The following is a 13,770-nucleotide window of genomic DNA, read 5'->3' as shown; positions in this document are numbered from 1 at the left end:
ATAAACAACACACGTTAGCAACATTCTCAATCACCTCAACCAGCTGATATTTACAGTGTTCTCCACCCAACAACACTGTACTTATTCCTCTCAAAGAAACACGAACTAAAATATGATGCCAGGCCATAAAGCAAGTCTAAAAAGACTAAAATCATAGAAATTATGTTCTCCACCCATATAGTCAGGTAGCAACCACAGAAATAAAGGGAAGAAATCCCTAGTACTGGTATAACACATGAAAAACACAATTAACTCATGGATCCAGAAGGAAATTTCAAAGGAAACTAGAAGACATCTCATGACACAGCAAAGCACCAGCAACAGACATGTAGATCAATATAACAAGAATAAGAAGAAAAACAAAGCTTTAATTTTTTTTCATTGATTCTAGGCAAAGGTACTAAGGTAATTCAATAGGGAAAAACTTGAGTCTTTTCAACAAATAAGTGCAGGACAATCCAAAATTCATCTTTTAAAAACCCTATATCCTTACCTCAAACTATAAGCAAATATTAATTCAAAATTGATCAGTCATTTAAATGTAAATCAAGAAATCTTCTGGAAGAGAAATCATTATGAATTAGGGTTGAGCAAATGTTTTGTAGATAAGATAATAAAAGAAAAAGTTAGTTGGATTTTGTAAAATTTTTTTAAAAATTAAAATTTTTTACTCTTTAGCTAAGCTGCACCTGAGATGCCAGGATCCCATACAGGTGCTGGTTCATGTCCCCCATGTTCCACTTTCATTTCTTCCTCTTTCCTTCCTTCCTTCCTTTCTTTAAGGTTTATTTTATTAACTTGAAAAGCAGAGTTACAGAGCAAGAAGGAGACAGAAACCTTCCATCCTTTGGTTCACTTCCCAAATGGCTGCAGCAGCAAGAGCTGGGGCAGACCAAAGCCAGGAGCTTCTTCCAGGTCTCCCACGTGGGTGCCTGGCCCAAGGTCTTGGCTGTCCCTCTGCCACTCTCCCAGATATACCAGCAGAGAGATGGATGGAGTAGCTGGGACATGAACCAGTGCCCATGTGGGATGCCAGCATCTCAGGCAGCAGCATTCATTAGCTGCTTTGCTACAATGTTAGCCTCTTTGCTGCCAGAGAAAACAACAGAAGTTAGCCCAAATGTCTGGGTTCCTGCATTCACTACATCAAGAAAGATAACTAAATGTAAAACTGGGGAAAAGATTTGGATGGATAATTCAAAAATAAATAAATAGCTAGCATGCATATTATAATCAACATCACTAGTAATTAGAGATAATTAAAACCAGGTGGGAGGGGCTGACACTATAGCTTAATCTTCCAACAGTGGCATCTGTATGCCAGCTTAAGACCTGGCTGCTCCATTTCTGATCCAGTTCCTTGCTAATGCACCTGGCAACAACAGTGGAGGACGGCCCAAGAACTCAGGCCGTTGCATCCAGAGACCCAGCAAAACCTCCTGGATCCTGGCTTCAGCCACTACAGCCATTTGGGAGACTGAAACAGCAGATGGAAGATCTCTCTTTCCAATTCTACCTTTCAAATAAATACATAAATCTTTAAAACAAACAAACAAACATGGGATACCACCCCATGCCTATGTTGAGAGGCATTCTCAATCATATCAACTTTAGGAAAATGCAGAATGGAAGATGAGAACCTAGAAATTGACTCTTAAATTACCTTAGCTCATATTCTCTTGAAAGCTTTTGTGTACTCCTAGGCATACACATCCTCCATCTTAAGATAACTGCTGCATAAAGACACACACACACTCAGATTTGATAACCAAGAAAGCATTTGGCTGACAGGATTTGATACCTTAGAAAGGCACTCTGCCTGAATGAGGCTGACTCAGCTGAGAAAAAGTAGTTAGAGCTGGGAAAGAAGCTAACAGTGTTAGGAGGAGGGAGGAGAGCTCTTCTGAGTCCCTGGTGCTGACAAGGAGCACAGTAACGAGGATGCCCTCAGGCAACACCCAACACCACGTCATCATTTGGCCTGCCTTCCACAGAGGCTCCTTCCCCAGCTCACACTGACTAGACAGCACCAGGCCCAGGCAAGTCTGCCTTCAAACACCCATATCAGGAGAGCACTCTGCAGCAACAAACTGGTGCAGAGCAGAGAGCTGACCTTCCTTTATGGTCCACATTCCAACCTGATGTGCTCAAGTCAGAGCGTTTATCACACTGGAATCACAATTGTTTGTTTATATGCCAGGCTCTTGCCCGTGCATTAGAGACTCTGCCAGCCTAGAATTTCAGCACCTAGTGTATGCCAGCACAAAGTTTACAGTCAACAAACATTAATAAAGGCAAATCATTAATAATCCAACTGTACAACTGCCATTCTTATCTAACAAAAACATGAAACATTTCTGGGCAGTAGATGTACTATAAAATTTGCTTCTCTTTCTTAAAGAAAATCTAGTCTATAATTAAGAACATAGTATCTTATTGTGAATCTAATCACTTCTAAATGAAATCTTCAGGGAAACGGCTCTCTGAAAGAAATGTGCCATTGTGCTAAGACCAGGGACTAGAGAGAAGATGAGCAACTTGGTTCTGGCTAGCACTGTGACCTACCTTTTCTGGCTTTTAGTTTCCCCATGGGTAATATAAAAACATTAAGCTACAATCTCTAAGTATTCTCCAAATGTTGATGTTCTAGGGCTTTTCAATCTGTGTTTCAGTAATGAACAATTAAGAAGTAAAAGGCAAGTCACGTACTGAGTATTTCTACATTTTGGTACTTTTTTTGCTAGAGAACAAAATAAATTATCCAGTCAGAATGTACTTGGGGCTTCAATCCCATCAACTATATAAAATTACATAGCCACTGGAAAAAATCTCCTTTTTAATTCAGCAATTTGATTTTATAATTTCAGTTCAACTCGTAAAGTTACCACTTTATTATACATCACAGCAAAACAATCAGCTTACCTGCCAGGACACGGCTCCCAAAATTGCTGTTGCAAGAAGACTGAAAAAAACCAGCCGTTCTGAAATTAAGCAAAAGTGACGCATCCCTTTGGAGGCCATGATTCTGTCGAGACTATTGTTATCTGTCCTGTGGGTAAAATAGACCTTATGACAGTCATTCAGTTTGGTATGAAATCCCCAAAGAGTTAAAAGAAAAATAATATGACAGATCATCCAGAAAATCCCAAAAATGGAAAAGCCTGGTATTACAAAATACCAGAGATGAGTGTCTCTAAGTTTAAATGCTGAAAGAATAAAAAACATCAGCTCAATCATTCCAGTAAAAACCACTGAAAGTCTCCTGCAGATTCTTCCACGGTGCAAAAAGGGTTTCCATCGTTCAGTTACTGAAAGTCCACTGAAGTAAATGTCAAGGAAAGGGTCGGTTATCAGGCAGATAAAAAAACACGCAAAAGCAACTGGATTTTGGGGAGTTTCCAACGAGGAGAAAAACAGCAAAGCTGTGAAAATCACTAAGTTTGGAATAGCTAGAAAAGACTTCATTCTCAGATCAATAATGAGCATGGCCAGAGCTACGACGAGTAAAATGACACCCAGAGACTTCTCTACCAGCATGGTTGTGCTAGCGATGGCAAATCCAACAAGTTCCAGAAATTCGACTGAGGTTAGTAAAGTGGGTCGGTGACGGACGTAACCAGAAATTCTCTCCACCAGAGCACATAATATCCTTAATACGATGGAAGCTAGGAGTAAATATTCAGTTGACTCTTCCTTCACATCATTTTTAAAAGACGAATTATCGAGAAAACAGAGGAGGCCAAGCAAGAATCCAAACCAAAGATTGGAGAGACTTAAACTTGCTGCTTCCATTGAAAAATAATAATAGAGTATGCTGGCAATTCCAAGAACAAAAAGACCGAGAATAAAAATGACCAAAATTAAAGAATTGGCTGTTTTTTCCCATCTTACATAAAGACCTAAGCATATAGCAACTAGTAAATTGATCCTGGCTAAATAGCCAAGGTACCGCACTGAAGAATGCATGTTCACTTCTCTGTTGACTTCCTCCAGTCTTGTCATTGCTAAATACAGACAATGACTAAAGCAGTAACGCAGTGATTTACACATGTACCCTGGTTTCTTCCCCACGTCACAAAAATTAACAGTCTATATTTCATCCGGCAACTCCGATGTGTCCCGTCACTCTTATTTCAACATTTTCTCATGTGGAAACTTGTTTCTAATGATCTAAAAAAAAAAAAAAAAAAGGAGAAAAGAAAATCAGGTTAGTTTTAATATAGCTTTGATATGCATCTTCTTTATGCAAAGTAAGTTTTAAAATTTCTTCTGCCATCCCATTTCAGAAGAAAAACCTGATTGGCATTCTCTTAATGATAATTGAAAAGCTGGACAGTTTTTCAGATGAGAATGACTATGCTTTCAACACATCACATGCTGAGTTTGCACGGCTGAGGCACCATCAAGGAAAGTGTTCTTGCCGACAAGGCAGAGAAGTCCTCTCATTCATTGTTATTCAATGTTACACAAACATGAGATGTTCAATTTAGCTTCAACTATAGCCAACAGCCTTGGCACCAGGGAAAGCTATTCACCTGTTGCAACGACCACTACTTTGAAAAGTGCCAGCACACAGTAGTAGCAATCATTACTACCCACCTAAAATCCTCTATTTCTTATCAAAGGCAGTTCTGAAATGCTTTGGTATATTTTAGTTTATCTTTGATTACTTAAGAGAAACTGATCAAATCTGGAATACACTGAGGTTTTCAAAATATTAATCTTGTGTGTTATATGACATTGTGTGTCATAATATACATCTAAAAGGGCTGATGGTACAGTCTTGTCTTAGATTATCGAACAATGCTGAAGGAGAAAAAGAAAACCACACATTGGGGGTAAATGGTGCCACTCCAAATCATGAACTCTCTTTCTCTGTATCTCCCTTGTCAATAAGCTTTCCCATTCTGAGACTATCCACGACCTCTCTTACCTCAGCTCACATCTCTGGAACCCACTGTCCACCCTACTGTCACCAGAAGATTGTCCTCAACAGAGGCTGTCAGATCGAAGTTCACTTGAGTTCCCAACATTACAAAGGCCTACCTCCCTCTAGCTCCTCCATGCAAAGGGTGCCCTTTCCCTAGCTGAGTCCAAATGTCCAGCACACTTTGTATCTCTTCCCTTCTGCCTCTTTCAAAATGTCACTTCGCATACATTCTCTCTCAGCGTTGTTCTTATTTGCTAGCAGTTAAACACTTGTAAATCTTGTCTAAATGTTACTGTCATCCTCCCCCAAAATACAAAACCCAAACTAGCTTATCTGCATCTCTTCTATCAAATTCAACCTTATTCTTGATACAGTATTTGGCTGCTTCATCTCTTATCCATTCACTTTTAAAATTGCTAAGTCATGATTGCCACCACACGTCTGCTCTGCTGAGCTCTGAAATGACCTGTAAACTCCAAATCCAGTGGGTACTGACCCCGAGTCTTATACAATCTGTACATACCCTGTGGTGCTGCTGACACCTCTCAGCTTCCCTTCCCTTGGTATTCAAAGACCAAGTCTCCAGCTTCCCTTCTGGCTCGTTAGTGTCTCCTGTCTCCCTGAAAGCTCTTTTATTCTCAACTCACTCCTCCAATGTTCAATCCCAAGCCTGGAGGATTGGCATTGTGGCATGGCAGGTAAAGCCACCTTTGCTGCCAGCACCTTGTAACAGTGGCAGTTCAAGTCTCAGCTGCTCCACTTCCAATCAAGCTCCCTTTACTGGGGAAAAGCAGCAAGAGATGGGCCCACAAGTTGGGCCCTGGCCAGCCCCTCTGGAAGAAGTTCCTGGTTGCTGGCGCTTTGGCCTATGCAGCCATCTAGGGAATGGACGAGAAGATGGAATTCCTCTGTCCCTTCCTCTCCCTGACTTTTTAAAAATAAACACATCTTAAAAGCAAACAAATGAAAGCATAGCTGAGACTTTTCATTCTACGTGCTCCTTTCATTATAATCCCAGCTATTTCCAAGTCTACAATCATCACCTCTCACCTAACTGTCCACATATGTGAATCTACTCAACAGAAGCAAAAGCACTGGCTGTTATCAATTTACAGAGGCTGTTATCAATTTATTTGGAAATAAATGTAAACAATACCATAATACTTTTAAAGTGCAATGTATCAACATCATTGAAAATGTGCAGCTAAATTCTTGTGTGTCAAAAGCAACATGACAGTTAGGCACTTTTAGATGGATAACTTAAAAAATCTTCCCCAGACTGGAATTTTTTTCACCAAGATCTGGAACTAGTTAAGGATGTCTACTTTCACCACTGCTAGCCAACACAGTGTTGGAAGTCCTGGCTAGAGCTATTAGGCAAGAAAAAGACATACACAGAATTCCAATCAGAAATGAAGAATTAAAATTATCCCTGATCACCTATGACATAATTCTTTACATAGGAAAATTAAAAGGCTCAATAAAGAGACTACTGGAATTCATAAGAGAGTTTGACAGGGTAGCAGTGTACAAAATCAATGAATCTAAATTGGTATCCTACTATACACACAAATAATTCCGTGGCTGAGAAAGAACTTGTAAGTGCAGTCCCCCTTAAAATAGCACAGAAGAATCTGAAATACCTTGAAATAAACCTAACCAATGACATGCAAGACTTCTATGATGAATATTACAAGACCTAATAAAAAGAATTAGGGGCCCGGCCTGGTGGCGCAGTGGTTAAGGTCCTCACCTTGCACCCCCGGGATCCCATATGGGCACCGGTTCTAATCCCGGCAGCCCTGCTTCCCATCCAGGTCCCTGCCTGTGGCCCAAGAAAGCAGTCGAGGACAGCCCAAAGCTTTGGGACCCTGCACCCGCGTGGGAGACCTGGAAGAGGCTCCTGGCTTCGGATTGGCATAGCATTGGCCATTGCGCTCACTTGGGGAGTGAATCATGGGACAGAAGATCTTCCCCTCTGTCTCTCCTCCTCTCTGTATATCCGCCTTTCCAATTAAAAAAAAAAAAAAAGAATTAGAAGCAGACATTAACAGATGGGAAATTTACCATGTTCCTGGATCAGAAGAATCAGCACCATCAATGTGTCCATATTACCAAAAGTAATACATAGATCAAAGACAATCCCAATCAAACTCCCAACAACATTCTTCTTAGAAACATACAAAAATTCATCTGGGAGCGCAAGAGACCATGAATAGCCAAAGTTATCCTGAAGAATAAAAATCAGGCAAGAGAAATCACAATTCCGGACCTCAAGACGTACTACAGGGCAGTGGGCACAGTCCAGAGCTGGTACAGAAACAGGAAAGCTCAATGGAACCGAACAGAAAGCCTAGAAGTGAGCCCAAGCATGCACAACCAACTAATCTTTGAGAAGAAAGCTGAAAATAACTCAGGGAAAGTTTGATCTCTTCAACAAATACCACTGGGACAATTAGCAGCCTGCAGAAGCAAGGAACAAAAACTCCACCTTTCACCTCATACAAAAATTGGCTCTAAACGGATCAAGGATCTAAATCTGCACCAGAGAGCATCCGACTATTGGAAGAAAACATAGGAAGCACTTTACAAGTTATAGGCACTGGGAAGGATTTCTCAGAAAAGTCACCAAGAGCAAAAGCAGTCAAAGCCAAAATAAACAAGCAGGACTGCGTCAAACTAAACAGCTTCTATACAGCAAAGGAAATGATCGACAAAGAAGTAACCAACAGAATGGGATAAAACCTTCGCACACTACACAACCGACAGACGACTAACATCCAGATTTACAAAGAGCTCAGAAATTCAACGACAGCAAAGCAAACAACGCTGTGAAGAAATGGGCAAAGGAGATGAACAGACATTTTTCAAAAGCACAAATTCAAATGGCTATTAGACCTATGAAAAATGCTCAGGCTCCCTAGCTGTCAGGAAAATACAAATAAAAAACACACTGAGGTTCCACTCAACTCCAGTGAAATTGGCCAATATTTAGAACTCTACCAACAACATCTACTGGCGTGGAAATGGGAAAAAAGGAACTCTAGTCCACTGATGGTGGGAATGCAGGCTAGTGCAGCCGCTATGGAAGCCAGTATAGAGAATGCTAAGACAACTGAAAACCTACCATGTGACTCAGCTTTCATACTCAAAAGGAAGTGACATCTGTATATGGAAAAGCAAGCTAAAATCTTATAGATATATAGTAACACAGTCCACAATAGCAGCGACATAGAAACAACCCAGATGCCCATCAAAAGAGGAATGGATAAAGAAACCAGGTACATCTACTCTGTGGAATACTACTCAGCCATTAAAAAGAACGAAGTTACACCATGTGCAACAAAATGTTCCAAACTGGAGACCATTACGCACAGTAAATAAGCCAATCCCAAAGGGACAACTGTCATATGTTCTTTCTGATACAGGGGAACCTCCATGCCAAATACAAGATAAACAGATACACAGACTTCTATGCATATATTTTCAGATATTTGTATAATGGAGATTTGCATACCGAGAAGTGAAGATACATTGCGGTAGGCATCTTTATTGCCGCATAAAAGACGGACTCGCAATGAAACTGCTAAAATACCCTGACAACAGGATACCTGACTTTTTACCATTGCCTACACCTACAATGCCACAATACACTTAAACAGAATGATGGAGTTGTGATTGCTGAAGGACTATACTATTGTAATAATATGGGGGAAACAGCTGGGGGATGGGGAGGAAACATCTGTGCTCTAGAAATCGTATCATGAAAAAAAAAGGCTTTCCATATTCTGATATTCTTCAAAAGACAAAGATACTGGGCCAAACAGTAAAGCAGAAAACGTCATTATAATCCTTCTCAATTTGTCTGCAATCATTCGATTCAATGTAACAAGACTTCAAAGGCAGATTAAAAGAATGCACAGGGGAGAGTCAATGGAAGTCCATTTTATAAGACCCCCGTGTGTCACTGTAACCCTCCCGTCCTTCACCACTCTCCTGCAGGTCCCACCTATGCTTCCTAACCATTTCTCATTGCACGGACTTGGCATCCCTGAGGCCCCCAGCCCTGCCTTGGATATAATCTCACACTGCAACCTCTGCTTGTGTCCTTCTATACAAAGTGTCTTTTTTTTGATACAAAATTTATCAAGTCACTCTTGGGTAAAAATCTTGCAGCAGTTCCCCTCTCTCCCAGCCAGAAAGCCTGACCTCCTGCAGCTGCCTTATAAAGTGCTTTCACTCACGCCCTGGCCCCTTCCCTTCCCTCTCACAGCTCATGTTGCAGCCAGGCCTGCCTGTCAATTCTGAACTGCACAAATAGGACTCCACATCCACGTGCACTCCGTTCCTTCCCAGGGGATCCACCCCAGTCCTCAGACTCGCTTATTCCTATTTCTCTCAGGCCTCATCCAAAAATAGTTCTCTTAGGGAGATCTCCCCGACCCCATTTTATAGTGCCGGCGGCTCTAGAACAGAAAATTCGACACGCATACAATTTCCATTAGATCAGTGTCTCTGCAGCTGTGTCTTCAGCACAACAAAGTCGGCCACCAAGTGCAAAGTCAGCAAACACTTGTTGAAAAAATGAAGAGCAATCAGAAAGAGCGACACTTGGAAGTAACGGGAAGCCGTGAGTGGTCACTTATGCATGCACACACAGAGTAAGTTAACTTGTCTAAATATCAGTGTGAGTAGCTAGAGCCACGGGAGATCCCATGGATTCTTGGTTTCTTTCTTGAATTCACCCGAATCCTGCCAAATAAGTAAGTTACTGTGTGTGTGTCCGTCCCATCTGTAGGGAAGGTTTCAAGGCAAACTGACAGTTGCCCCATCTTCCACCGAGACTACTTCTGCCCCCCAGTAGAGGAAGTGCCAAAGTCTGAGAGAAACCCCGGGCAGAAGCTGGGATCACCGGGGAATTTCAAGGTTTGGGTTCCTGGTAAGATCTCCCCGGACCCCTCTCAGGAACCAGAAGAACGGCATCTCCAACTCGTAACTTCTCAGCCACGGGCTCTCCACTGCAACTTCTGTCCCACCAGGCCTCCTCCTAGCGAGCTGTGCGGAGGCCCGAGGAGGAGGAGCCCGGCGAGGGGCCCACGAGGCGGCCGTCACCTCGAGGCGTGCGCTCGGCCCCCATCCCTCCGGGCCCGGGAGGCCGAAGGGCGGAGCGCTCCGCCCCACGCGGGGCCCTGGGCGGTGTCTGCGCCCGGGTCTCGCCGCTCACCCGCCTCGTCCCCCTACCTGACTCGGCCGCCGCCGCCGCCGCCAGCGCGCTCCCAGCCCTCGGGGTCGGAGGAGGTGGAGGATGCGATTCGGGACCGGGAGACGGCAGGCCAGGGGAGAGGAGGGCCCGAGGCTGCACGCACTAGTACACGCCGGGCTCGGGAGAAACTTTCTCCGTTACCGGCCCCGCCACGGCCGCCATGCTTCCGCCGCGGGGGCCGCGACGGTACGGAGCGCCGCCGGGGACACACGGCGCAGAGCGCTTCGTTCCCGAGGTCCGGCCCTCCTCCCTGCCCAGAGCCGCGCGCAGGGCCCGGGCCGCAGGTGCTGCAGCTCCGGCTCCGGGGACAGCCGCCCCACCTCCGGCCCAAGATCCCCCAGGACCTGGAACCGGCGGAGGCAAATAGGGAATCGGAAAGGCCACCAAGAATCAGACCGAAATGTCCAGCCGGCATCTAGGCCACCGCCTCGGACTGAAGCATAACTGGGGCAGGATAGGTGGCCAGGGGCTCACGTGGACTATAAATGCTGCCAGAGACTTTGGCTCTCTTGGAGTCGGGGTCGTGGTCTACGGCTCTGTGCCCCCACTGGACAGCTAACGCCCTTCTGGGCCCTTCTCAACTCCAAATGGTTGCATGAACATGTGGGAATTGATGGCCAGGAAGCAATGGGAGACGGATGTGTCAGTGGGTGGGAAACTTTCAAGAGAAATATCGCAATTACGGGAGGGGTGGGGGGTGGTGCTGGTGGAAGAGAACAGAATTCTCTTCCTGCGAAGACAAGCCAGGGGGTTGTAACAGCACCTGGTGTAGGTCACTGGGTAGCGCAGTAAGGGACTTGACCGGATTAGTTAAACACGGGGAGGTCTCGCTAAACTGACTTAAGCAGAATTCTTTTGGGAAAACTGTGTGTTTACAAAGAAGCGCACAGATGGACGCAGAAGGTGGTTTAGATGCCCTCAGAAAGTCTGGTCACGCGAAGAATCTGGCAGTAGGTCCTCAAATAGTGTGAATTTTTTTCCAATCCCCCCCACACTCAGTTGATAGGCCCCCTCTTGCTTTCATTTCCTCAAATGCACGGGTTTCTGGTCTTGTTCACCCGTAGTCCAATGCCTCGCATGTATTTGGTATTTAAACATTTGTAAAAATAATAGGACACTATGGGCCACACATCTGTAGGAGTCAGCTACTCTCAGATTCAGATTCCAAACGTGTAGATGAGATGTTTGAGCTAGATTCTCAATGGATTGCAGTGTAAGTCTTTGACATGTAAAATGCATTATGTTTGTGGGCAATGCATGCATTTATGGGTACCATGTGATGTTCTGGTTCAGTCTGTCCCACTTCCCATTTAGCTCTCATACATGTCGATGGGCACTGAAGCCTTGTTCAACCCAACTAGCCCGACTATCCAGCCCAGGCTGGTGCCAGCAGGCGCCATTCCTGTCCCTATCCTGGTTCTCATGCTCACCAGTGGGAGTGGCAACCCAAGAGGCAGCTGCTCGCTGTTTCCCTAATGGGCCCACTCCTACTCCCACAGGTCTAGCCAATAGAGAAATAAAGCAAGCCTGCATCTCTTCCTTCTTTTTTTCACTTTATTTGTCCTAATGGCTTTCAAAACACTGCTTCCCAACACATTTCCCTACAGAGATGCCCCACCCCTTCCTGCCCCGGAAGTTCATTTGGAATGTCTATTTCAGTCCCTCGCCAAACTCCCCAGCTGTTAGCTCTCGACCTGAACATGGATTTTCATTTCAATGCGACTGGTTCTGAATTCCACCTTGCCTACCTGAGACTCTCCAGAAACCCAGATCACATTTTTAGCTTGTCTTGGGCGGAGCGTCTCCCAAACGGACCCTCGCCTTCCTTGCCTCCCTCAACACCCCCTGTCCTCGGAGCCGCAGCCCTGACCCCTACCCCCTCACCGCCTACCGCTTTCCACGATCTCCACCAGGTTCACTGTCTTGGGAAAGGCATACAGCTTCCCTTGAGGGGGGCAGTCTTCAGGGCCTCTGGTATCATGACCTTCTTCAGATCTTGTTCCATGACCCTGAGGTCAAATATCTTTCAGCAATCGCTCATTGCTTATAAAGTTCAGAAGCTTTCCCCAAAACATTGCAGGAACTGTTGTTACACTCATTGTTTCAAATATTTCTGTTCAGTTTGTTGTGCGGCCAGGTGGAATTGCCCTCTACGGAGTTTCATTTGCCTCTTCTCTATCTTTACCTCATTTGTTTTTCTAGAATACTTTTTTCTTGGTTTTACTTCTACCAACTTCAGTTTTTCCTTCAAATCTTACTACAAAACTATCTTTTTTTTAAGATTTGCTTATTTTTGTTGGAAAGGTAGATTTACCAAGAAGAGGAAGAGGAGAGACAGAAACAAAGATCTATTCCCTGGTTCCAAAGCCAGGAACCAGGAGCTTTTTCTGGCTCTCTCACATGGATGCAGAGTCCCAAGGCTTTGAACCATTCTCCATTGATTTCCCAGGCCATAACCAGGGAGCTGGAAGGGAACTGGAGCTTCTGGGAATGAGTTGGCATTCATACGAAGTGCTGCTACTTACAGTGGGAGGATTAGCACGTTGAGCCACCATGCTAGCACTTCAAAACTTACTTCAAATGCCACTTCTTCCAGGCACCTGAGTGCCACAGGTGAAAAAATTTTTGTTAATTCTCATGTATGTGTAAGATGACTAACCACATTGACATTTTGTCATACTTTCCTATTTTGCTGTTTTAGTTACCTGGAAAACCTACAAGCCTATACCGGTTCACAAATTCAATCAGCACAAACTCCACAGAGTATAAAGCTCGAGTCCTGAAATAGCTGTTGTGGAGTGGATTAAGTTGCTGCTCTGTATAACCTCCTGTATTGGAGAGGCTTTTTTGAGTTCTTGATTATTTTTTAAAGATTTATTTTAGTTTTGTTCAAAAGTCAGATATATAGAGAGGAGGAGAGACAAAGATCTTCCTTCCAGTGATTCACACCCCAAGTGGCTGCAACAGCCAGAGCTGAGCCAATCCGAAGCCAGGAGCCCGGAACCTCTTCTGAGTCTACCACATGTGTGCAGTTCCCAAGACTTTGAACCATCCTGGACTGCGTTCCCAGGCCACAAACAGGGAGCTGGATGAGAAGCAGGGCTGCTGGGATTGGAACCGGCACCCTACAAGGCCTCCATTACACTAGGCTCAGGGTGTTGACCCTCATGCAGCAGCACTGTAAGCATATAAGAGCTTGGATTCATTTTTTGATTTTTTGCTGCTTTTATATTAAGAATTTATATTTATATTTAGCCTGCACTTTTTTAAAAGAGGGATGACAATAAATACCTGTTATTAGTTGGTTTTTTTGGGGGGTGGGGGTGTTGTTTTCCCCTGTCTATGTTTAAGTTCTTCTCAACCTTCTGTTACTGCAAGAAAATGAAAGGACTTTGAAGCAGGGGTGAAAGTGCAGGATGAGTGGGCCGTCATTCCTGGATGCGGATGGTAAGAGCATGTGGAACGCCTGTCTTCTCTGGCGGAGTTTAAACTCTATGAATCAGGGCATTGTAATCGCTCTGCTACCTGTCAGCTTTTCAGCAGATTGCACATGGAAAAATTTAAATATGTGTTTACT

General features: G+C 44.1%; 2 protein-coding genes across 2 annotated transcripts in view; one reads left to right on the top strand and one right to left on the bottom strand.

The window, feature by feature from the left end:
- The window catches only part of TMEM168 (transmembrane protein 168), a 29,944-nt gene extending 19,568 nt beyond the window's left edge, over positions 1-10,376 (bottom strand). Inside the window, exons 1-2 of the mRNA XM_041002109.1 lie at positions 10,172-10,376; positions 2,923-4,170 (exon numbers count right to left, since the gene is read on the bottom strand). Of these exons, the coding sequence (XP_040858043.1) occupies positions 2,923-4,050 (1,128 nt within the window). The 5' untranslated portion in view covers positions 4,051-4,170; positions 10,172-10,376. The remainder of the gene's footprint in view (positions 1-2,922; positions 4,171-10,171) is intronic.
- On the top strand, positions 9,515-10,612 carry LOC121170676 (basic proline-rich protein-like). Its single transcript, XM_041001922.1, has 2 exons — positions 9,515-9,560; positions 9,729-10,612. Exons 1-2 carry the CDS (start codon positions 9,515-9,517, stop codon positions 10,610-10,612), a joined length of 930 nt encoding a protein of 309 aa, XP_040857856.1.
- Positions 10,613-13,770: the final 3,158 nt, after the last annotated feature.

Source organism: Ochotona curzoniae, unplaced genomic scaffold (assembly GCF_017591425.1).
Source record: "Ochotona curzoniae isolate NIBS_2020 unplaced genomic scaffold, NIBS_Ocur_1.0 scaffold_2476, whole genome shotgun sequence".
Classification (NCBI taxonomy): Eukaryota; Metazoa; Chordata; class Mammalia; order Lagomorpha; family Ochotonidae; genus Ochotona; species Ochotona curzoniae.
The sequence above is the reverse complement of the archived record's forward strand: the minus strand, read 5'-3'. Positions and strand labels throughout refer to the sequence as shown.